The sequence below is a fragment of the Acromyrmex echinatior genome, chromosome 4 (assembly GCF_024713525.1).
Source record: "Acromyrmex echinatior isolate Ae372 chromosome 4, ASM2471352v2, whole genome shotgun sequence".
In the NCBI taxonomy this organism is placed as follows: domain Eukaryota; kingdom Metazoa; phylum Arthropoda; class Insecta; order Hymenoptera; family Formicidae; genus Acromyrmex; species Acromyrmex echinatior.
Window position 1 is genome coordinate 12,282,210 of NC_141855.1, and position 26,030 is coordinate 12,308,239.

At 32.0% G+C, this 26,030-nt stretch overlaps 3 protein-coding genes across 7 annotated transcripts; 2 read left to right on the forward strand and 1 right to left on the reverse strand.

Moving 5' to 3' along the window:
• Positions 1-27: 27 nt before the first annotated feature.
• On the forward strand, positions 28-2,386 carry LOC105146568 (ATP synthase subunit C lysine N-methyltransferase). The gene is made up of 4 exons (XM_087405351.1): positions 28-385; positions 458-630; positions 1,823-2,011; positions 2,082-2,386. Exons 1-4 carry the CDS (start codon positions 322-324, stop codon positions 2,229-2,231), a joined length of 576 nt encoding a protein of 191 aa, XP_087261477.1. The 5' UTR covers positions 28-321; the 3' UTR covers positions 2,232-2,386.
• On the reverse strand, positions 2,283-14,270 carry LOC105146483 (neutral amino acid transporter 9). 3 transcript variants are annotated; one of them, XM_087405346.1, is made up of 11 exons: positions 14,130-14,270; positions 13,448-13,592; positions 12,594-12,747; positions 11,907-12,043; positions 4,417-4,574; positions 4,174-4,338; positions 4,039-4,095; positions 3,777-3,950; positions 3,428-3,630; positions 3,249-3,353; positions 2,283-3,152 (listed from the first exon to the last, which is right to left on the reverse strand). In XM_087405346.1, the coding sequence occupies exons 3-11, from the start codon at positions 12,651-12,653 to the stop codon at positions 2,742-2,744; spliced, it is 1,470 nt and encodes a 489-aa protein (XP_087261472.1). In that variant the 5' UTR covers positions 12,654-12,747; positions 13,448-13,592; positions 14,130-14,270; the 3' UTR covers positions 2,283-2,741. The 3 variants fall into 3 exon arrangements, with proteins under 3 accessions (XP_087261472.1, XP_011055080.1, XP_011055079.1); XM_011056778.2 differs by lacking the exon at positions 13,448-13,592 and having other exon boundaries at positions 14,130-14,257; XM_011056777.2 differs by lacking the exon at positions 14,130-14,270 and having other exon boundaries at positions 13,448-13,617.
• On the forward strand, positions 7,947-25,950 carry Pgm1 (phosphoglucose mutase 1). Of its 3 annotated transcripts, none has more exons than XM_087405347.1 (8): positions 7,947-8,366; positions 18,262-18,545; positions 19,131-19,569; positions 19,708-19,910; positions 19,989-20,190; positions 20,267-20,459; positions 20,557-20,740; positions 20,814-25,950. In XM_087405347.1, exons 2-8 carry the CDS (start codon positions 18,294-18,296, stop codon positions 21,036-21,038), a joined length of 1,698 nt encoding a protein of 565 aa, XP_087261473.1. In that variant the 5' UTR covers positions 7,947-8,366; positions 18,262-18,293; the 3' UTR covers positions 21,039-25,950. The 3 variants fall into 3 exon arrangements, with proteins under 3 accessions (XP_087261473.1, XP_087261474.1, XP_087261475.1); XM_087405348.1 differs by lacking the exon at positions 7,947-8,366 and adding an exon at positions 14,191-14,293; XM_087405349.1 differs by lacking the exon at positions 7,947-8,366 and adding an exon at positions 18,161-18,178.
• Positions 25,951-26,030: the final 80 nt, after the last annotated feature.

Genomic DNA, 26,030 nt, shown 5'->3' on the forward strand with positions numbered 1-26,030 from the left:
TCGCGGATACTTTTTAGATAACTCAATAATTCACTAAATCACCAAAAGATCTTAAAAATCACTAAATTAGTGAAAAAACCGGCAACACTGACTAGCATGCTTGATTCAGATTAAGTTAGTCTTGATTTCTGCTAACACGTGGAAATTGGAAATCCATGAAATATGAATGAAATCAACAAACAATTGTCTGGGACATGGAATTTGATCATAAAACCATGATTTCAAGCTTAATTTCATGTTTGACATTTATAGAATGCTATAAGTCTTCTCTGAATGTTTATTTCATAATGTAAACAAATCTTATTAACGGAGCATATCGAAATGGAAGTTCCTATCGAGACACGAAAACCATCGAAGATTGGCTTATTTTTTATTGCCGCTACAGGTTCGTTAATATTGTTTTTATTGAATTTAAATTAATCAGTTGCGCTGATTTCAATAAGCTGGTTTCTCTCAGGCGGGATTGCAACAGCAATTAGCGTCGTGTGTTTTCCATTTATCAGTCCTGCATTTCGTAAGATATGTTTACCGTATGTGCCAGCTACGCGTCAACAAATAAAGAATGTTATTCGAGCGTTAAACGGCCGCTCTGGTTCCTTGATTGATCTCGGCAGTGGCGATGGACGTATTGTAAGTATGATAATCACGAGTCACGTGAATTATCGAATTACAAGCAAAGAATATTATGGTTACTTTTCTTTTAAGAGACATAATCGACACAAGTATCGTTTTATCTTTGTTATTTATTGAACGTCAAGGAGAGAAAATGACATTTATGCCAATTGCTTTCCTTTTAAAAGATTTTGGATACTTTCCAGCTAGAGATACAGATAGTACAGTGAATGCTTTCCAGCAAGAGATACAAAGTTTGTTTTTTATTCCTATATGAACTAGATTACATTGAATCCTTCTTTCTTGTTTTTGCCAAATACCAAATATATCTGGTTCACTTTAAGTTCTAAAAATGTATTACTACTTTTCAGTATAAAAAACAAATCTAGTATATCACTGTGATCATTTCAGCTTTATTTAATATTGACAAACAAAAAGGATATAATAATTCATTATGTTATATTGTATCATCTGTGTCTCTCGCTGGAAAGAATTCAAAGTTTTCTAAAAGAAAAATAGCCTATAAGTCGACACTGAACGCATGTAAAACTTGTGTGTAAGGTCTTCTTGACTGAACTTTTGCACTAGTTCATCTTTCTTCTTCTTTTTTCCTCCTGAAGGAAAGATGGACTGATGGGCGTTAACTTTTGTGGGAAGTGTATAGAATACTCCATCAGAATTTTTTATATATAGAATTTCACATGTGAATTATTTTTTCAAAATAATTAGTGTTGATAATAACTAGTGCTTTTTTCTGCCTTGAAAACTCTTCTTGAGAAGATTAAAAACGTATATTGTTCTATGTTGCAGCAAGTTCAATTTCAGAGATTAGTCTTTTAATTATAATATTTTTTCCTTGTTTAAAATCTTAACATTGTTCCAGTCAGTCATTTATATATGTTATATACATTATATGAGTCGTTATATACATTATATAACAGAATATAATTTTTTATGCATTAGATGTAAGTATTTAATAAAATAAAATTTCTGGAATATAATTTTTATGAACAATTCTTATTAATATAATATTTTATAAATATAAAATTTTAATTAATGACTAGAAGTTTAACAACTTTAAAAGAGTATTCTTAAAAAAATATAGTTGATAACTCTATACGCAAGACATGCTACGTGAAATGCAAAACAGGGATAAACTTTTTTTCTAAACTGTTTTCAACGATCGCAACAAATGATAATTTATAAATAGGTTCTCACAGCGGCAAAACGTGGCTTTAAAGCCTATGGTATCGAGTTAAATACCTGGCTAGTATGGTATTCGAGGCTTCAAGCACTGATTAACGGTCTGTCGAGCAACACTGTGTTTCACAAACAAGATTTATGGAAACATCATCTAGGAAAATATGATAATGTCGTTATATTTGGAGTAGATCAAATGGTACATTTTTCCTTAATATTCATCTTTGAGAAAAAACAAAATGTATATCAAGAAATCGTCTTTTTTACAGATGGAAGATATTGAAAAAAAGTTTAAAAATGAATTGCGCAAGGATTCCCTCGTAATCGCATGTAGATTTCCTCTTCCTAACACGCATCCTGTTATGACGATTGGACATGGAGTTGACACCATTTGGGTTTACAAGATACCTCAGAGTTGAATTTAAGGTAACAAAGGATATATGGATTGAATAAATTATAGTACAAAATAATTGTTGTATATTTAATACTATTATGTGTTTATTAAAGTACATAAAATGTACAACATTAACAATCTTTGTATTTACAGTAAGAAAATAAATCTGTATTATTCCTAGATTAATGTGTCGTGAATAATTAAATAAATTATGTTATTTGTTATGTTTATGAACAGCTCTGATCTACTTATATAATCTCTATCATGCTGTCTTAAATTTTAATACACTTTTCAACTCATAAATTTCTGTTATTATAACTACTCAATGCAATAAATATGCATTTTGCACGTACGTGCAACGTTTTCCTATCTGTTACATTTAAATCTATTTTTTGAAATGTAATTTTTGAACACTATAGGATTCTTTTAAAATACATAATGATATGTACGCAATTGCATTTGTAAATAATTAATATTAAGTATTATATAAATGCAATTGTATATACACAATCTATAAGATTTTAATTATATATGATTAATGATCTGTGATAAAGAATTGAGCAATGAGATTTAAAAATCCGATAACAGGTATAGCTAAATGAAATAATATCGAATATATACTTAGCTTTCCTTTTTTCTTCAAAATGGATAAATGTAGTAAATTCGGGAAAGTGAAAACGTAGATAAGTCCGCTTAAAGCGCCAGTATACCTGACAATAGTTCCGATGTAAGGTACAAACGTCGCGAAAATGATACATATAGAAACTAATACGAGATTAATGAAGAGCACTAAGCTTCTGTTAGGCGCTCTTTTCCATATCCATGAGAGTAATTGAATACGTAGCACATACGCGAGTAAAGGATAGACAGTCACTAATTGAAAAAGTAGCACCATACGAGCACCTATCGTAAGGCCATCCCATTTTTGAAAATTATTTAGTAAGTTCTACAATAAAATAAGATCTAGTTTAGAAAACATATAAATTGTTATGTCATATTGAATATTTTATCGTTTTTACAGAAAGATATTATGCGTACTTACATCTTCTATACACGACTTAGGCAGTGGAAAGCACATAAAAAACCCTACTCCAACGATGATATAAGTTAATGTGACGAGGAAATATGCTATGGTTAAATCCCTTCCCTAAAAATAAAATCATTTCTATTTACTTTTTGCAAGGGATTAATACACAAGAAAAAAAATTTAAAATAACTAACATTCTTTTCTTGATTGCGATTATTCTGCATTATGTTGATTACAATATTGTGGATAAAGAATGACATTGCTAACAGTCCAGTAAGTGCGGGAAACGTGGGCCGTATTACCCAACTTGTTGTCCATTCGACTTGGTCCATGTTGATACCCCACGACGCTGATTTTATTACAACGAAGATAATCAGATACATAACTGACACTGTTCCTGTGAGATACATATTAAAAATTTATATTTCGTAATAGCAGATTTTTAATCAGAATTGTATATACGATAAGATATTAAAAGTATATATATTCAGATGATATATTAAATATAAAAATGGCTAATGATGCATATATATGTATACTTACCGAGGGAATTAAACTTTGTGAAAAATGTCGTACTATTAAAATTTAAAAGAGGAAATATTAGTAAGGCCAAAAACATAGGCACTGTATTTCGTAAATCCCATGTTGGTCCCAGCATATCATATGTTTTCTCAATTACAATGGTATTATTGTCTTGGAACTCTTTCGGGCACAATACTGTAAATTGAAGCGATAAAACCACTTCAGTGGAGACATTATTCTCGAGGAATAAATTAAAACTTTATATCTATATATGTATATATACCTTCTTTATATGAAATGTTCTCAGATATACGATGTGTTGACGAGCCAGCTATGCTATCTGTAAAATGAAAATATTTTCCGAGATAGTTCACGTGGACACATATCTTATATTTATGTTTAGGATGAGAATATTTACCATAAATAAAATTGACGCTATTATACAGGAAATTGGCCATTAATATCCAGTAAGCTATAGTTGCGCCCAGCAATACCGCAATACTAAAAATTCTAGCGGTATGTTCTGCCCATTTGCCGAGATATATCCGGCACAAGTCTAAAACTTCTATATCTGATCCACCACCTAATTAATCGCAATATCACTAATTATATCACACGTTATGATTTATGATAAAAGTTTTATGATAGAAGAGTTTTTTACCATGATATGCATGTGCAACTACGAGACGATAAGCGGTGTATAGGCATAAACCGCTCATCAGCAAGTTGAGGATGATTCCAGGAAAGAATCCGGCCATCGTAATTCCCCATGGCATCGTCAGTAATGATGATCCCAGTATTGTATTCCAAATTGAAAATCTAAAACATAAAAATTAAATAGATTTGTATTATTTTCATAATATATGTAATTTTCACAGAATCTGTAAATTTGTTTTAATATAATCTTTATTCAAAGATCAGAGTTATAAAAGGTACACACACACACACACACACACACACACACACACACACACACACACACACACACACATATAAAATCATCATATTTTCATATAGATATATATAATACATAATCATATATATTCTATACAAGGTGTCCCAAAATTCGCGCATTCAGAGTACAAGACGTGATACTTTATAATAAAACAAACAATTTTTTCTTTTTGCAAAATTGCGCCTGACAAGTAATTTTTGCAGAAGAGCAAGTTGAAGTTATACGAGTAAACACAAAAATTATTTATCGGACGTAATTTTGCTAAAGATAAAAGTTGTTTGTTTTAGCATAAAATATGTTTTGTACTCCGAATGCGCAAATTTTAGAACACCTTAATACATACATATAATTCTATGTTAAATATCTTTCGTAGTTTTATTCTAATTCTTGAATTTATGAAAAATCTCAGAGAAAGAAATTATTAATTGAGATCGCGTCGAAAAATTTCTAGTCGTTTTATCATAAAAATGCGAATTAGCTCGGATATCCTATATACAAATGCTATATACAAGTATGGGATATACTTATCAGCAATTTCCTCTTAAATAATGTGCATATTACATTACGTTCATGTCACGCAAACATTTCTCCGATAATCGACACTTTGTATATCGTGTTCATGCTCATAAAAGATATTCCTATCTGTCTTGTTCACAAGATCAGTTGCGCATTAGAATATTTTTATCACTCGGTTATCTAATACAAATCCCATAGGCGTATTAGATACATATATATATGTATATATATACGCGTGGCGTATAAACCGCAAGTATATGGATCAAGAACAATGCGTATCTTTATCCTACCTATCCTATCTTTATTGAACTTGATTCGATATTGTAAAGGCCACTTCACGAAATCGTAATAATGCGCCTCTTTTGTGACCGCGAGATAACCGCGTGATTTCTCGGAATATTTTCGATCAAGACACACTTTCGGATATGGTGCAATCAACACTCGATTTCTTAAACTATCTTAAAATATCTTTTTTTCATTCTAATTTTATTATTTATCTTCGTTCTAATTTTTTTTACTTATTTGTCGGACGAGAGCCAAAACTTACTTCATCATTAAACGCCTTCATTTTTTATGTAAACATATCGAAAATACCGAGCAAACTGACGTTAAAAATGTCATTTTGATGTCAAATATCATCAAATTGTTTGCTGTTACGACTAATACTTATCTTATTTTTTAATTTCTAATCTTGCTATACATTATTTTTAATTTATTGTCTTCTCCTTCTGTTTATCTTCTTAAGAAAATAGATTACATTATAAAAAAATAGAAAAAGAAATAAAGAAAAGAAAGAAACACAAAAATTAATTAGAAACATTTTGTATAATTTATAGTATATAATTTTATAGTATACAATTTTATATAAGTATAATATGACACTATATATGATCGACGATTTTATATTATTAAAGTTTATACTATAAATAGTTTATACTATAAATAGAGCATATAAAGTTGCGATTTACATGACTATTTCAAACATATCCATCTCTTTTTTTTTTAATTGTTCTGTTTATCCATTGGACGAATCGGAGCGAGATTTAATTTCATTTTTAAAATAAATTTATAATGAATTATGAAATCATAAACCGCATATGATAATTTACGAGGAAAAATATCTGTAGCAAAAATTTAAAAAAAGAAAAATTCGACCTTTTTCTCTATTAACTGAATATTAACCTTTCATGAACCAGGTGGAAAATCAACATAGATCGGATATATCTTATATCCCATGCTATACTTCATTAATAATTAATATACTATAATTTAGTATAATTGATAACACATTCTTCAGTTGCACCGGCAACATGCGCGAAGTACTTTTTAGAAAGTTATAGAAATTCATCTTGCTGGGATGTCATATCCTGGTTAACGAAATGAATTCGGTTAAAAACACCGCGAGTAATCATTATTGATTGTTTCTATTTTTTAGATTAATATACAGGATATCTTGCAATTTTTAGTCAAACGTTTTTGTATAAATAGAGCAGACTAAACTAAGTCGAAAAGTCCTGTACCATTTTGCAATTTTTACAATAGTTAACAAGCTTATTTCTTTAAAAGTTGAGGATGCACAATATTATTATATTATTATATTGTAGTTAGATATTTTAATAAAATCTTATTTTTGAAAGAGTACATAAATTTGTCATGAGTTCTGAAAATCAGTAAAATAAATCTCTGTAAAATTAATCCAAAAATGTCGATTTCGACTCCATCCGAAAAAATGTGACTCCATTAGTTTCTCTCTGGTATTCATAGTCCGTTTTATTTCAAGACTGATTTAAGTAATGTTTTAAGACATTAATACGGCCTTCTGATTTGTGACTTCTTAAGACTGTACTTAAGATCTTAAACATAATTTACAGTCTTGAACGTAAGATCTAACTATGAGTATTTTTATTTTCTCTCTCTTTCTCTCTCTCTCTCTCTCTTTCTCTCTGTCATTTAATAAGACTTATCTAGCTTCGGTTTCGATTTCGTTTTCGGCCGAAATGATAATTGAAAATTTATTTTCGGTCGGAAGTCAAAATGTGGTTTCGGATTATAGCGATATGTGCAACATACACATGATGTGTGTATTTAATTAATTATATTATACAATTTAGTATATCATTCTTTAAATACATTGCTGAAATTAGGATAATTTAATAAAAAGTTACTAGTTAATACGTATCAAGTGCTCGATGTAAATTAATAAAAGAGTAAATTAAACTGATAAAATTACTCTTACATCGAAGAAATCATCAGACATTGTTGTGAATAAAAAAAACGTTAATGTTAAATCTAAGCCTATATAGGAGTAATAAGAGTAAATTGTATATACATATATCTTGAAACAAAATAGTAATAGTAAATAAAAGTAAGTAAATTTACTGGAATATTTATAATAATATTTGTAATATTTATAATATATGTATATATGTATATTTATTTCATTGTTAACAATAACTCGGTTCAAGATACACAATCGATCTCCTGATCTCATTGCACGCTTTTCAATTCTCATTCTCATCGTGAAAATTAGCTTCGCGTGCGGATCGGTGGTAGAGAGAATGAGAGAGTACCGCGGTGTATCACGGTGGCCGGTGCTCGGCAGAAGTGCAGCTCCGGTGCGCGGCGCGCGCGCCCACCGCCCGGCCTCATCCAGCGGTGACTGGTGACTTGGTGAGAGGCGGCGGCGGTGGCGGCGGCGGCGGATTGCCGGCTAAGGGCATTCACCTTCTCGGGGCGATCGTCTGTTGCCCGGGCAACAGACAGAGCGGTAACCCCTTCGGGGCGTCCCGTCGCGCCGCGCTCTAGACGCTCCGCTTTCCGATCGTCGTCGCGCGGCGCGGCGCGACGCGGAGCGTACACCTTCGTTCCCGCGTCTCGGAAACGAGCGGCCGTGTGCCGTGTCCCGGCCTCGGGCTTTAAGGATTAAGAAAAGGACACGAGGGCACGAAGCGAATCGAGAATAGAACGACCGTGCCGCTCGCCCGCTCGTTTTCCAGACGCGGGAACGGGAGGAAGCGGGTCATCAGCTCCGCGAGTTATAGTCGTTAATCGCGCGTGTGTTGCCGACAGTCAGGACGCGAATCGTGATGCACGACGATTCCATCTACGGGAAAGCCTACGAGATCGCGGCGGCTACAACGGTAAGTCTACTAAACCAGTGTCTTCGAATATACTGCTCGTTAAAAGGCCTTCACGTCGGCGTCCAGTCATGCACGATCATGTATTTAGGTTATATCAGTCACATGTAGAGACGTGACGGTGTGTTCTGTACTTTGCGCGAGTATAAAGCGTCTTGCCTCTCGCGCGTGGATTCGATTAGAGGCGTGATTGACCCGTCGATTTCGCGAGAGACGTAAGTGTCATTAATTTGTTTATGTTAACTGATAATTGACGAGAGAAAACAGTTACGACATTGATCGATTCCCCTTATATCGCTGGCTATAAAAAGAAGAGACGGAGATGATTTCTCTCTTGATTTTCATCGCAGAGGGAGATACCTTTTTCGCGCTATTTCTCCTCCGAGGACAAAGGAAGTCGGGACAGCGGAAGGGAAAAACCTGCGCGTTAAGGACCATGTTTATTTTTTAGATCTATCGTTTTTACGCGGTAACGCTAGTCGTCAATAAATCTGTTTACGTTGCTTGAAATTCCCAAAAATGTTTGCATTTAAAACGAGATAAACATATATATTTGAATGTTGAAAAGAGAGAAAGTGAAGATTCTAAGGCCTGATGAAATGTGAGTTTAACTTTAATCTCGGTCCAATTTACTTTTTTCTTTTTCTAATTCTAAGCTCGTCAGTAAACGAGAATGGATTAAAATGAATTGAAATTCTTAATCTATTCGAATGTGTATTTTAAATACAAAAACTTTTTTGGATTAAATTGAATTTAAAAAACTTTACACTTCCTATCCAGAATTTTGAATTGAGCAGATTCACAATCTCACTTTTAAAAATTGAATCTATTTTTTTGTTGAAAGACATAGAAAATGTGCTTCATGCAATACCTATAAATAAATAAAAAGAAATTGGGCATTGAAATGAATTTGGATTTGCAAACGTTAAAATGAATCTTTTTTAATTTACTGAGAGAATTAAGCCCATTATCTATTAATGTAGATTAACTTTTATCTTGGATTAATTTACTCATCTTTTTTCAATTCTAATAGAAGATAAAAAAAATTAATTAAATCGAGATTAAAGTTAATCTTGATAGAACCGGGTCTAATTAAAATAAGAATAGATACAGAGGAAGTTGTAAGATTAGAAATTAATCTACATTAGCGGAAACAAGCATAAGTATAAAAAAAATATAAACAACGCAAACAGATCTAGTGATTAGTAACGCGGATTAATTTCGTGCGTTTTGCAAACCTGAACTACGAAATTACTATGTATTAATACCGCGCTTTATCTTGACGGCGCTCGCTTTTTAACGCGCAACGCGAGATTATTTGCGCGCCATGATAGCGTCTCTAAAATAATAGTGTTGTCGATTTCGCCCCTAACGTCGCGCACACGCACGCACACACACGTATCGGTTTGATGCGATGAAGAAAGAATCAATTCAAGATGCGCTGATGCAAGTTTCGATCCGGTTGCCATCAGCCATCTACGTAAGATAAATGACTGTATCGAGAGATTTACCCCGTATGTACCGATTGTAGAATATGCTCGAGCAAAAAGAGATAAACAAAACACACCACGTTAAACGATGCACGATAAACAATATATTTTACCAGCGTTGATAAGCGCGTCGTCATCGATTTCTATTTTTTTTACTTCTTAACATCCCCTTTTCTATTCTTTTGCGTACACCATCCGCTGGAGAGTCAATTATAGCCGAGATGGGCGAGGAAGTGACTTCTCGAATCATCGGCCTGGTGCAAACGCTCCATGTGAAATATTTCTTTAAATCTTTCTTTTCGATCATAAAGTAGGAGTGAACAAGCATTAAAACTTGCTATTGGAAAAGTTATAACAATGTGTATGGATATTAAATTATTGAATATTTCACTGAGTCGATGAAATAATTAAGAATTAGTTATATCGAAATTGATTTTTTTGGAAAGTTGTATTATTATTATTATTATTATTATTATTAGGGATGGGTGTGCCGAATAGTGAATTTGTCGAATTTACCGGATTTACTTAACTTATATGAAGAGATTGGAAAAGTAAATATAAAAGTAAATGTATGTTTTTTTTTACAATAAAGCAAAAAGATTGCGAATTGGAGATTAGAATTTAATTAATTAGAGTAAAATAAATATTTCAATTCACTCCATTCACAGTTCTCAATCTCTAATGTAGAAAATAAATAGACTCAAGTAATACAGAAACATTGTATGTTTCTTCTGAAAATATGAAATTATGTAGCAAATAATAAACGCAAAAGATAATTTTGATTGTATAATTTTTTAAATTATATTACGTCATTATTGTTAAACAATAATCAAACGGTGATAAACATATTTAGTTAAATTGGCCACATATGAAATATTTGGATCTCACATGATGTTTTAAAAATCTATCATTTCTCATGTAAACATTCAAGTGATCTACAGACAACCTAACCAAATATTTATTAGTACAAATACTTATTAGTACAAATATTTATTGATAAAAATTTGGTATAATTATCTTTAGTACAATTATTATTATCATTACTGTATATCTTTATTTTTGCTTCTTTTTGCATACGTTCTATTTTTGTAAACTGTTGCGTTTCTTATGCTGCTTATCTGCATATCAGTTATTGAATTTATATTTATATTCTATTTCTTATTCCACTCATCTGCTTATCTGCGTATCTGTTACTAAATTCTATTTATTTTCAATTTTATTGTATTTTTATTTCTGCTTCGGATTTAGATTTTTAGACACAGCATTACTGCTGATGCTTCATCCATTGTCTTTCTTTATCGCGTTTATATTACTGTTCTTGTTTTTACGCATCAATATTATGTATTATTATATTTATTAGTATACCTACGCGATATAAGTTATTAATATAAAATGATTTTATAAATTATATTAATATAAAAGGTATATATTATTTACTTATTGCATTTGTAAAATTTGTGTTGTGTTTGAATAAATTTATTTAACTATCCGGCCAAATTGATTAAACATCGGACAGTTATCAGATATCCGGCACATCCCTAATTATTGTAGAAATACTAAAACAATATTCTATATATTATAAGTAAGAGATGCGCCCTACGTTAACGAATTAATATTACAAAAGTGCACACCAACACAAGTTCAAGATTCGATTACAATTTTAGTATTTTAATCTTTGAAGAGAAGGGAAATATACAAGTGATACATAAATTTAATTATCTCTTTCAATTTTCTGTAAAAAATATGCAACATTTTTGTATTACATGAGTCTATTTCTATTTTCTACACTAGAGATTGAAAATCGAACCAATTTTAATCTTAATCTGTTGAATGCTGTCTCTGCTTGGCTTAGGAAAGCGTATTTAGGGCAAACCTAGGAAAGGATATCGATCGGTGTGACTCATTGATTTTAAGGGGGTCCGTCCATTAAGAGCACATATAAGCGTAGTTCGAAAAATTTTACATGTCCCACCCTCCTATTTTCATATTCACAAATTTTTCGTATTCTTATTAAATTTTTTTCTATTCACAGATTTTATTTCAAGACACTTACATAGTGACCAGTGAACTTTGCTTCGGTTTGAGATCCTTGCAAGAAGTCTGTATGATATCAGGTTGAAATTGCAGAGGTCCAGGCACAAAGTCTATCTCGTGCGCTTTCTTTGTATTGGAATTTTCGTTCATCAGTGTCTAGCAATAAAAAAATTACAGAAAAGTGATATATAAAATTAAAGAAAATCTTTTATTATCTGCATTAATGCATTTATTGATCATTCAAGTACATATATTAACATTTTTATTTTTTATCATATTTCATATATATGAACGTATAATGAATTTTCAAATTTTTAAGAGGTTTTAGCAGTTTTGACATTTATAAATTATTTTCTTCATTAAAATTGATTTGATTCGCTATTTTTAATTAATATCGATGTAGAACTTAAATTTAAACAAATGAACTTATTATTTTTGTGAAGAAAAAAAGAAAGTGGAGGAAAAATGAAATTTGTTTATTATAAAGCTTAATTTGTATTTATATTTCAATGTATTTTATGAATACACAATAAATTAAATTAAAAACAAATGCAATATTAAATTGAATAAAAAACATGAAATACCATAATCATTTTTTAACAATTCGTCACTTAAACGTTGCTACATTTTAAACATGTTTTGATTAAAAAGCTGATTTTCGTAATCCAGAAAAAAAAAATTACACAAACAGTTATATTATTCTTACCAAGTCTATATTGCGTGGCTCGTAATTTTTTTCGCTTATTGTGCAAGGTGAATTTGCCATTGTGGAAACGAATAATTCACTATTTTTCGTTGAAGAAATTGACCTCTTTGGTGTAGCTAATATCGTGTTGTAACTGGAGTCTATGCTCCCGTATCTAGATAAGATAACAGAAAATACATATTCATAATTAATGAGATCCTTTGTAGATCCTTTATAAATAATATAAATATGATAGATACATGTTACTATATATCTACATTATTATATCCATTATTAATATTAAATCTATTATTATAGACGCTTTTAATTTATATACGTAACACATGTTAACAACATTAGCCAACAGCAGTCTGATTGAAAATAATCCCATTAATTCAATGGTAATATTAATAAAATAAATATAAATAAATCATATTCTTGCTTTAATCTTTTCAGATCCGATTTTATTGGAACCGTGCTAAAAAGTTTCTTTTTAATTTAATTCATATGCGCTTTAATAAACAATTCATATTAAACAATTTTTTTTTTCAAAATTTTGACTTTTTCCAGTATATACATTATTACATGTCGATGTTAGATTCAGATGATATCAATAGAATTAAATAATTTTATTGGATAATGTCTTTAAATTTGATATACATTACAATGTGTAATATATTTAAAAGAGTTAATACAATGTTATTTGTTTCATTAATATTGTTATTTTGAATAAGTAAGATTATTTTTAATTAGACTGTTGTTGGTTAATGCTGTTAGTACAATATTATTTTTTTCCATGTATATATTATTAATTATATGGAAAAATATAATACGTTACATCTCCCTCTCGCAGATGCATTTCATGCACATCTTACATCAAAGAGCAGCTGGCCGGGCTTGGATCTAAATCGCTGGTGTCCGAATCGTCGAATATCACCAGTTCCGGACTCGTGCGAGAGTCCGAAGAGAGTAACGGCGTGCTCTCGGATCCGCTGTCTCGCGTCAGCGAGGAGTCGCTGCCTGGGTAAACACGGATCTTATACATAATGTCTCGGAAGTTGAAAGTTAACAAAAAAAAAATGCAATGCAAAAAAGTTTCTTTTTCCGTTTAACACTTCGGCGCTTCCTCGAAGGCAGCTCAGTTGCTCAGAATGGCGAATATGGAGCGGAGCATGCAAAGATGCACTAGAAAACACGAAACTAAACGACGAGCATTCTACATCGCGTTGAACTATATAATCATGCTGGATGAGATTTCTTCTTGCGTCATCATTTTTTTTTCTTTTCTTCTTTTTTTAAACACAAATCCGATCTGTTATGATCCGAATACGTATCACCCCAAGAGGTGCGAGCACCAGATAACGGATTCAATAACTGGCTTCTTACGACATTTATTGCAGTTTTATCGGAATGACAAATGTGTCTCTCTTCGATCCAAATTAACTGATTAATAACCGGGATCGCGTGAAAAGTTATCGTCGGGAATTTTGGTGACACGATAATCCGATATCAGCGTATTATCCGTGGTCGCTGTGAAACTGAAAAATTTTGACTCACTATCTTTTTCTTTTCTCTCTAACGCGATCGATCACGACCTGGTCCCTGTGATGTAGATTGGACGACCGGCAAGATCCGGAGGATTGAGAAGGATCTTCGCTCCCGTGGGAAGCTCCCGGTTACCGATCGCGCGCCCTCGTCTGGAAAACTGGGTTTTGGAGTAGGTACGTCCCCGTTTTATAAACTCGGACTTTGTATCAGTGGTATCCTTGACTTAGCACGCCTCCCTCCAGCCGCGTTTTTCAACGAACTTGCCTCGCGCGCGTCAAACGAACGTGGCTAAAAACCGTTGATCGACCCGATCGGTTGTGACGATCGCATAATTTTCGTAATTCGAGATTCTCTTGGCCTTCTTCTTGGTACCGATGTTCTTGCGGCTCCAGGACATCCGTGACTAACACAAGGGAGATTCCTGTCTTTCTCGCCTTGTATTCCATTTGACACTCACATATGGAAAGAACAATTTTGTTATAATTTTTAAATATCTCTCAAATTTATCATTGTTAAATTCATAATGTTAAATTACATCTAATTTGAGTTATTTCTTTATAGGTCGCCAATGTTCCTACTTAATATGTCATTAATTTAATTAAAATAATTTAACTCAAGAAAATGTATTAAATTTGACTCAAATTTAGTTTATCACTTACTAAGTGCGTACTTAATATATGTGTATGGACATTGTTTATTTTAAAATTAATTATAGAAATGGAGTTTACATTACATTTTGAATACATATGGAAGTAAAAAATAACAGAATGTTATTTAACTCAAAGGATTGAGTTGCCATCGTTTCTTTGACACGTCACAGTGATCTGAAAATCTACAGATCTCAAAATAATTTTGTTGAACACAAAAAATTAAAACAATTATATAGGATTTTCAATGAATAATGCTATAAAAGGCATTTTGACATTTCAGCAACCAGCTTGACCTACATAATTATTTTGATGATACTTTTTGAAGAAAGATAAAATGAACGAAACATTGGCATTCCGAGATAACCGTGAAACACTTAGATTCTATAATTATTTCAATGGTTTATTTGATGTTATAAATGTTTTGAAGCATTCTTTAATTGAATCAATTATCAAATAAAATTTTTTTTTCTAATTGATCAATCAAATGCTTCGAAATATTCATATCATTAAATGGACTGTACATTAAATCTCTGAAAGCTTAAATCCTCTCGGAATAAAAATTGCACTGATGTGCGATTTAATATTGTTTATTTTTTTTTACAGATGTTTTTACAGATCAAATTACAATCTAAGTGGAAATAGTCGCTAACTTATTATCTAATTCGAATTGTCGACGCAAATCAGCCTGAGTGCTTATAATTTTGCTTGCTTCGCAGTTCATTCTCTTCTCACGCGTTGACTGCGAAATAACCCCGTGAATAACCTTCCGTCCATCTCAATTTCGATCATTTATGATAGGCTTTTCCCGCGGGGATTCTCGGTATTTCTCGAGAGAAGTAAAGTTTTTTAAACAGATTTTTATTATGAAAAATTAATAATATCCTCTCGATGTTAAATGGTACTCACGAAATACTACAAGACTTCTCTTTTAGAAATTAAACGTGTCTATCCTTTTTATTATTAACACTTTAAAACGTCAAACTCGCGACCCTATCCACTTATCTCTTAGCGATGCATACGTAAGACGCCCGAGACTAGTCGCTTTGTACATTTGTTATCTTAATTCAAGCAATGTAAAGCTTGCTGACGTAAGTCTATCGACTTCTTACACAGCTTTCAACTTAAAGCAACGAATTGTCACGTTTGTGATATTCTCTCATCTTTGGTCTATTGAACACTACAAGAATAAAGCCTACATTTGCAGAAAATTGTCACGCATCCATTTCTATTTTCTTGTTTAGTTTCCGCGTTATTAAACCCCACGTCATTTATCTGCAAAACTTATCTCTATTACGCAATTACATTCTTTCGTTGTTTTGCCTATTCATCCGCTCAGAAAGTGTCTACAATTTTACAAATAGAAAATCTTCGTTATTGTTAGAACTAAGAAAATTGGAGCACAAAACTCGAAAAATGGAGTAACCAACGAGTAAATACAAATTCATATACGATACATTTATTTCACATTATACACAAATATTATTCTCTTTTCAAGAATAGTTCTACTTGACATCAACTGTCGCATCAAAGATAGCATTTATAAACTCAGGCACACATTTACATGTCTAAAAGATCTTGATAGATCATGATAAAGACTTTTTTTAGATATACATGTCTAAAAGATGTCAAAAAACCGTCTTTATGACGTCTTTTAGATATGCGTGTTGTTAAGAAGATAATTTGATTAATCGAAAAAGGAAATTATTTTTCACTTATAGCGAATTCGATTGGACGCATCAGTGTGCACTAGTGCACATTAAAGTTATAATATCATACACAAAATAACATAAAGATATGTTTATACATAAACAGAGAAATCGATTAAATCCTGAAATACTCAATACATTTTATTGTATTATTAGGTAAAATATGTATTTTATAATTCGAAATATTTGCATTTCACTTTTATACTCAAATTAAATCAGTGTACAAACGGTTTTAATATGCACTAGTGCTTCCAATCGAATTCGCCAGAATCGAATATAATAAAAGTCTTTGTGTTTTTCTTATAGAAAAAAGACAGACTTTTTAGTAATCAGTTGAATGAAAAAAAACTTACGTAGCCAAGAATTTTATGTTTTTCTGTCTTTTTTTACGCGCATATACAATAGCAAGATTATTATCGAAAAGATATGGTTTTCCATAATCTGATAAGAATAAATCTGATTTATGAAAATTAATTTTTCTAGAAAAACGCGCGTTTAAGGTTTAATAATATTATTTTAACATTGTCCCAAGTTCCCAGCAATCATTTAAAAATAAGTTATAATATTTCGTGTTATAATTGCTGGTTAATGAAGAAAAAATTATACGAAATTTCTTTGAAACTCGATCTCAATTTTCGAAGTAACTTTGCGCGGATTTTAGAAAATGAGAGATAGATATCCAAATAGAACACAAGTCATGATATCAGAATGACTCCAAAATGATTACTAAAAGTCACTTTTCAATCATTTACGAATCATTTTAACGTTATTTTGTTGTTATCGTGACTGTTCTGCTTAGATTATAGAATTTGTAAATACTTATTAAAGGAATCTATAACAATTCCTTATATAATAAAATTCCTAGACAAAACAAGATGGGAGAGAATTTCAGAAAAGTATACCCAGTATTTTATTGACATTGTAATGTGTCACTGCACTTGTCTTAACACCAAGATACTACCGTATCTCTTGATTTGAGGTATTAATTAAAATAAATACTAATTACAATAAATTATCTTCGTAACGTCGTAATTATGAAAATGGAGTTACGCATTTTATTGATATACAATTGTCAAAATATGTAATCGATCTCTAGTATTCTTTCTATTTCTCCTTTTCATTCTTTTCGAATTTCTTTCCTGCAGAACGCAGGATGTCCGCAGAATCCAACCAAAATAATCAACAATTTACGATATTTTAACCTGTCTTTGTGTCCTTATGAGTTGACAAATCATTTTGAGGAAAAGAAGAAGACTACTTTCCTTTTAGACGACACAGTCAAGACAGTCGAGACAAACATCGTTCTTTTGACATTCAATGAATAACAACGGCTGCGGCGAGCATTAAGTAAGGAATACAACAAAAAAAGAACGACATTTATGTGTTCGATCGTGTCTCCTAAAAGGAAAACAACCAAAGTGTCAACGATTCTCGAGAGCACGACAACCTTAACCACTGACGGCTGATGCTGGTACCGCTGATGGTCCATGGCCATGTGATTTCGGTTGTGGCGTGCACGTGCGCACTCCCGGCTGGCGGCTCCCGCGATAACTGGCGGTTGGCGCGCGGCGCGCGGCGCGCGATCTTCCAAAATGGCGGCAACCGGGCACTCGTGCCCTTGCGTGTCATTGACAGACCAAGTTCGGTCTGCCGCCGACAGTTATCGGACGGCACGGACGGTTGTCGCAAGTGTTTGATCTCTGTACAGTTTATCTCCTCGCCAGTCACGACAGATTAACCTCAATTTCCAGTTCCTCGCCTCATCGTTTTTTTTTTCTGTATCAGTTGCAGCATTCCTGCGAAAGTACCTTACAAGCATGACCGCGATATCAGTGACGAGCCTGACGGTGAACACCCGGGTGTACGAGGGCCAAAAGCCGGGCACCTCGGGCCTACGAAAAGCCGTCAAGATCTTCCAACAAGAGCACTATACGGAAAACTTCGTGCAGGCGACACTGCACGCCCTGGGCGATCAGCTGACCGGCTGCACCCTCGTCGTCGGCGGCGACGGACGATTTTACGTGAAGGAAGCGGTGACGAAAATCATCCGAATCGCCGCGGCAAACGGGGTAAAGGCCAAAGAATAGATTGATATAATAGCAAATTCAGTCACTCGCATTACACTAAATTAGTAGCACAATTAAAAGCAGCTGTACATGAAATTAATGAAGTTAAATATGGAAACATAAATATAAATATATAATAAATATATAATATTATCACGTTTAATAGAGAATACACTTGTATTATTTTATTGTCAGAGTTGATTATATTATGCCATCGCATTTAGATACTTTATATAAAGCAGTCTTTTGATATGTACTAATCTAGCACAGTGTGAGTGAAATTCTAAGAATTAGAAGAAGATAACAAGTAAATTAAATAGAGATTAAAGTTAATCTATATTGGATAAAAATGAACATAAGATATAACAGAAGAATTCATTGATGACAGCAATTATGTTTAACAGATTTAGCAAACTTGATATTAAAAAACATAGATTTATGTAATTTTTTTATAACACATACATTATTTGATGATTTGACATTAACAACTTTATTTAATTAAAGTAATATAATTGGACAATTGTAAGAGATTATAAAATTATAAGATTATGATGTATAGACATCAGATATATTGTAATTTTTTTTTAGGTAAGGAAGTTAATAGTTGGACAAAATGGCATTCTCTCGACGCCAGCGGTGTCGACTATAATACGAAAGTATAAAACGCAAGGAGGGATCGTTTTAACTGCGTCGCACAATCCTGGTGGTCCTGATGCCGACTTTGGCATTAAATTTAATTGCGACAATGGCGGCCCGGCTCCAGACAACGTAACGAATAAAATCTACGAGATTACTAAAACGCTCCAGAGTTATAAAATTATTCCTGATATTAGTATAGATATTGACAAAGTGCAGAGTGTCTCTATTGAAGTGGATGGTAGACCATTTATCATCGATATAATTGATTCTGTGAAGGATTATGTGGAACTTATGAAAGAAATTTTTGATTTTGCGAGTATTAGAAAATTATTACAAGGCAATGCAGATAAGCCAGCATTTAAAATTCTCATCAATTCAATGAACGGAGGTTAGACATTATATAATTTGAATTTGACTTCTGCTTTTATTAGATATTATAATAGAAGCTATTATCTAGATATTATAATAGATTTTATTATCTAGATATTATAATAGATATTATAATAGAAGCTGTAATAATTTTCAGTTACGGGACCGTATGTAAAGCAAATATTTAGCACTGAATTAGGCGTCGATGAAACTAGCTTAGTAAATATAAAGCCATTAGAAGATTTCGGTGGTTTACACCCCGATCCAAATTTAACTTATGCCAAAGATTTAGTGAATGCTGTAAAGGAAGGACCGTACGACTTTGGTGCGGCTTTTGATGGAGACGGAGATAGAAATATGGTAAGGAAAATTCATCAAAAAATGATCTAAAAAATTGACCTGTAGATAAGAAATAGTTTTACTAAATTGTACTTACAGATTTTGGGCAAGAAAGCCTTCTTCGTTACTCCTTCCGATTCCTTAGCGGTGTTAGCTGCTAATCTAAAATTAATTCCGTATTTTCAAAAGACTGGTGTTAAAGGATATGCTAGATCAATGCCAACGGCTGCGGCTGTCGATAGAGTTGCTGTTAAAAATGGAGTAAAATTCTTCGAAGTTCCTACTGGATGGAAATATTTCGGTATGCAGAATTTTTATCTTACGGATATTACAAATTATCAATTTTATATTTGTTCAATATAATCTTTTTTGTATAGGAAACTTAATGGATGCTGGAAATCTATCGTTGTGTGGAGAGGAAAGTTTCGGTACCGGTTCCGATCATATTCGTGAGAAGGATGGAATATGGGCATGTCTAGCCTGGCTCAATGTGATCGCAGGACTAGGAAAATCTGTGGAAAATATTTTATTGGATCATTGGAAAGTTTATGGAAGAAATTTCTTTACTAGGTACACACACGCACACAGACACAGTCTATTATTTTTGAATATATATTTAAATATTTTTTAATTCAACGTTAATTTCTACATTACTGTATTGTTATAGGTATGATTATGAAAACTGCGATTCCGCGTGCGCAGATAAAATGATGCAAAGCATCGAAACTCTAGTTGAAAAGTCAGATTTTATCGGCAGACAATTGCAGTACGAAGGTAAAGAGTATATTGTTAAGCAGGTGGATAATTATTCCTATACGGATTCTGTTGATGGTAGCAAAGCTACGAAACAGGTATGTTCTATAATCATATTAGTACGAATAATCTCGTATTTTCAAATTAGTTATAATATTTTGTACGTGTTAGGGATTACGGATATTGTTTGCGGATGGCTCCCGCATCGTATTCCGTTTATCCGGAACAGGAAGTTCTGGTGCCACTATCCGTATGTATATCGATAGTTATGAGAATGATCCAGTTACTTTCGAAAAAGACGCACAACTTGTTTTAAAACCTTTAATTAATATCGCATTAGAATTAAGCGAACTTTGTCAGCATACTGGTCGCAACGCGCCTACTGTGATTACATAAGAGTTCGCTTCTTACGTTTTTGCGCTCTTCCGTTGCAGAACTGTCTTATAAAAACAATAACAATTTATAAACTCACGATATTAAAATAATAAAAATAAAAACGGGCAAATGAGAGTCATGCATAGTTGTCAGTACACAAATTACCAAATGCAGATAATTATTTATTATAATTATTTATTTTAATTCATTTATTTTACTTCAAACGTTTTGGCTCATCTCCAGGTCATTATCAGTGAATATTGTCGACATTTAAACTTTGAAGAATGTTTCTTAATTTCAACTGGGTAATTCGAACACATCACTGGCAGATGAGTGTTTTTCTCGCATTTTAAGTGTAACGCAAGCGAATTTATTATACAATCAGAATAGGAAAATCAATTATATGATTCGATATTATATAATTTAATTAAGATTGTAACTTGGACTTTCCTAGCAACATTATAATTTAACAGTATTAAATATTAAATCTCATAAGGTCATACATGTGGGAACACAATCAATAGGAAATAAATGCCTTTAACGGTCTAGCTAGGTTTTAAGTGCTTGTATAATTTTGTGTGAATTTATATACTACTACGTATGTAGTCTTTTAAATTACTTTTGAAAGACAAACTCTAAACTATCGTAGTAATATCACAAATAAAATTGACTAGTCATAAATAAATTTAACAATTCGATGCTCTTACGCATTTTAGAACAACGTTCATAATGCTGAATAACATATTAAAATCTGCAAATAATTAATTCTTATTACGAAAAATATTGCCCCGAAAGTCAAACTCAGATTTCTATATAGCTATTCTTTGTGAGCGTCCTAAGCCTTTAGACCATCGAAGCTTTAATATATTATAATTTAACATTTATTGAAGATGACTATCTTAATTATAAATTCGAATGCAATATCGAATCATATAATTGATCTACGACGTTTTCCGACTAGAAATACGGATAATACGGACAATTGTGCATGACTCTCATTTGAACTGTCTTATCTCTCATTCAACTTTATCTCTTATTTATCCAAAGAGATTTATACAATAAAGGTCCGGTTAAGGTATATATTAATTTGGATTGTAAAGATTCGTCCAATTTCAATCATTAAAATCATGAAGCAATAGCATAATAATTGTTACTGGCATCAATGAAGAAATTTTCCATTTTTATAAAGTGTTACCGTTTTACGATTCCATCCATATGATGTACATACTGTGCATATTGGACGAGAACTACTCAATATGCATATCCGAGTAGCAATTGTGAGAAAAGTGTTTTAGGATCTATTGGGATCCTTTGCTAGATATTTAAAGTAGATGTTATTGCTTGAATTCTCCTTACATTCATTTCAAGTTAAAGAATACGTAAACTTACTTAAATCTTAAAGTTTTGAGTGTATGAAGAATGTCGGTATTATTCCTTTTTTGAGCATTAAGAGATAACTTTGTAATTTTCTCTAATTATTGGGTAAAAATTTGATTGATTTAAAAATTTTATATATATATATTATATATTTATATGAGTTTTAATGAATATTAAAATTATGCTTATTTATATTATGATATGGATATATCTGACACATGTAGAGAGAGACTATTTGTGTCGGAAAATCTTTGGAAAAATGTTTCGCGACGTATCATTACATTATATAATGTTAATATGCAATAATCTATCTACTCGTTGTCGCAGCGTATGATAAAAAAAAACTCAAAATTTATCGTGCCCAATTAAGAATATATAGATATACTCCAAAAAAACTGAGCACAAAAACGTCTTGTACTTACCTGTTATTAAAAATTATGTTATTTGTACATTATTTCGGCGACATGTGCATTTTTTTTACTAATAGCTGACACTAACGTTGATAAGACGCTTTCGTTATTATCGTACATTTATATTTTGCAGCCATAAAATTGCAATGATATGTAATGAATGTCACCACGTGCATTCCGGTATGTAAAAATATAATTTGTAAAAATTACGATTTTGAATGGACAAAATAGGTACATTGTCAATCTTCCAAAGCTTATGTCTATCACGATTCATATCTAATATTCGTTCTATAATTTCCATTCATTTTCGTCCACACACGTGAGTTCTATAGACTTTTACAGTGAAAATACTATCTAATACTTGATTTAATACTCTAGAAAAATTAATTTGATTGATGCAATTGAATTGTTAATGATTAAATTAATATACTGTAGGGGGGGGGGGAGAATCATTTACTTACTGGTTGATAATTTTATCCGCAATATGTCAAGGGCATAAAGACTGGAATTCAATATCAGATAGCATAATATTGGAGGATTAACAAAAACGTAAATTTGATATTGTCTTGAAGGACCAGTCTTTCCAATATTCACCAAACTTATTACTCTGTCTGTATTACAGCCGATGCTACGATCCAGGCAGAGACACAAGAGATTTATTTGTCAAATAAAATACTAGATTTTTTATCTGAAGATGGAATGACTGGCCCTATGAACTGAATGTAGCGTAATGGATAATAATAAGCGGCTTTAATTTATTCTGCTTAACAAAGTAAACATTTTATTAATAAATTAAGTCATCGTAAAAAAAACGTCAGTGCAATCCACAATGGGTGGTGATGCTGCTTTCAAATTCTAATGATATATTTCAGAATCCTTTTTCAGCGTCAGATTATTATATAAAAATTATATTTGAGTCTAATGTAGATTTATTTATATCGATAAATTTATACTTAAATTGGAGTGGGAAAGATATAAATCTTTTTACACTTCTTGTACAGTAGCATATGTAAAACTGCCTATGTAAAATTTATACTATTTATTGCAACACAAACATAATACGAAGAGAATATTAAAATTTAAAAAAAAACATTGAAGTTTTTGTAGATAGTAGTGTACAACTGTAAGAATCTTTTTTTCATCAAAGCAGTCATCCATTGGTCTTTCTGAAACTTTCATATGTTCATTAATACCATGCACAAAGCTGGCCATTTCATTATGATTCCCAATTCTCTTCACTACTGCGAACTGCATTTAAATGCATACAGTTTTCCCAAAGCACTTTTTTTACTTATTTTTGTCACGGTTATTCCTTAAGCATCTGATCTTTTTACAAAAATATATTTTATTACTTTGCCTTCTCAAAACAACTCAGTTCTGACATTCGAATATCGAAAGAAGCATGGATGCTAAATTGGTGAACTCACCAAAACCTGAGAAATAGCCAGCAGGACCTTGTCATAATTTCTCAGAATTTGGGCGACCCCAGATATAGCGATGTAGGTTTGCAAATTCGAGTTTAGCGCGATACTCAGCGTTTTGCAGTCAAATAAGTAATTATTTAAATGAAATGATGCAATGGAAATTTTCATGCATTTTCTGCATTTTGTTGTGCGATATATTTGTTTCAAGACCATATAAGGACAACATAATTCACTGAGTATCTCGTTAAGATTAATCGATAGAATAGAATACGTTAACGAATTTGTACAAAGAACAGTAGAATGATTCAGAAAAGAAAGAATTGAATTTCTTTCGAGAAGGGACAAAAGTCATAACAAGCACAATTGATGCGAAATTCTATATGTAACAGTATGTCTCCACGTAAGAAAAAACGAACAATAGATATAGTAATTTGAAAGTATGAAACACGTTCGATAGTTATGAGAGGCATTTTACTGTATCTCGCGAGTGGATGTCTCGACTATCGATAACTAATAACTGCACAAATGTATTATATTACTAGTTTTCCTTTTCCTTTCATTTCGTCTTCTTTGCTTTTTTCTTTTGTACGATATTTCACTATGGGCCTTTATATCGGAAATATCACATAAGCTCGTTTTACATTACGGGAAAACGTGCGATCATGACTCACGTTTCATTTCAAATAAATTGAATAAAATTTTCACGAGGCCGGTGTAGCGATACGCCGCGGAGATAGATAAGAATATGGAACAAAAACAAAATAAACGATACCGTTTTTTTTTCCTTCTGTGAATAAATGCAGCGTGTTACGGAGAGATTTCGCAAGGCAATTATGTAAATAGTTGACGGTAAAGGAGAAGGAGAAGAGGAGGAGATACTTAGGGACCTGAGCCGACACACGCCCCCGTTTGATCTGTTAATTACGTTTTAAAAAAGTACAAAGGAAAGAAAGAGACAAAAAAAAAGAAAAAAAGTGCATACTCCGAGTACTCTTTAGAACGTAATAAAGATTACTTAACGCGGCGGCGATGTCACAGAGACCAGCACAGAGACTGCCGATTACTATAAAGATATTAACATGTAACATTTGTATCATAATCATAATAAATACTAATTATCATTATAAGTATATGAATGAGTGGCTGCTCGGAATGCACGTGATATAATTCATCGCTGCTCCAATTTTTCTTTATATCGTTCCACATTGCATTGTCTAATTCTGGCGAAGTATTCCTAATGTTCCTAGTACGATATAAATGTGTTCTCTTTATCAATTAATCGAATCAGTGTCAGCGGATTGTGTAAAAATGCACATAATTGTACTTTTGTTTGCAGACTAGCGCTAGATATGATCTATATTGATTTTCAGTACAGCACATATCTTGAACGTGTCATCTTCATGTTATAAGCAGAGACTGAACATCGAAAGATTAAATAATAAAATTAAATACATTATAAATTTGATTGGTTCGACTTTTATCTTAGTTATTATACAAAAAATATATTGATATATAGTTGATATTTTTTAAACTGTTTGCAATCTCTGGTTATAAATAAAAATTGATGTCTCATCTGCGCTAAACTTTAAGTAGTAAAAATCTTCATATTTACGTCAATACATTCTTCGTGCCCTTATGTTTAAGCGATTATGTTCAACATATACAATCTCAAGGTAGTGACAACTAATTCAATTTTTAATAAATTTATCTCATTACAAGGAATCTCTATGCGTATTTTATTATTTTATTTTTAAGACATTTGTATTTGTGTTTTATGGGAATCCAGATATAATATTACAAGA

Excerpts from the sequence above, each read along its gene's own strand:
- LOC105146568 (XM_087405351.1), top strand. The coding sequence starts at position 322 with ATGGAAGTTCCTATCGAGACACGAAAACCATCGAAGATTGGCTTATTT. Across the intron at positions 631-1,822 it reads GCAGTGGCGATGGACGTATT|GTTCTCACAGCGGCAAAACG; the intron begins GTAAGTATGATA and ends ATTTATAAATAG. Across the intron at positions 2,012-2,081 it reads TATTTGGAGTAGATCAAATG|ATGGAAGATATTGAAAAAAA; the intron begins GTACATTTTTCC and ends TCTTTTTTACAG.
- LOC105146483 (XM_011056777.2), bottom strand. The coding sequence starts at position 13,617 with ATGTATAAGATCCGTGTTTACCCAGGCAGCGACTCCTCGCTGACGCGA. Across the intron at positions 4,575-11,906 it reads CAAAGTTCACTGGTCACTAT|ATTTTCAATTTGGAATACAA; the intron begins GTAAGTGTCTTG and ends TTTATGTTTTAG. Across the intron at positions 4,096-4,173 it reads TAGCGTCAATTTTATTTATG|ATAGCATAGCTGGCTCGTCA; the intron begins GTAAATATTCTC and ends TTCATTTTACAG.
- Pgm1 (XM_087405347.1), top strand. The coding sequence starts at position 18,294 with ATGACCGCGATATCAGTGACGAGCCTGACGGTGAACACCCGGGTGTAC. Across the intron at positions 20,460-20,556 it reads GGAAGAAATTTCTTTACTAG|GTATGATTATGAAAACTGCG; the intron begins GTACACACACGC and ends GTATTGTTATAG. Across the intron at positions 20,741-20,813 it reads GTAGCAAAGCTACGAAACAG|GGATTACGGATATTGTTTGC; the intron begins GTATGTTCTATA and ends TGTACGTGTTAG.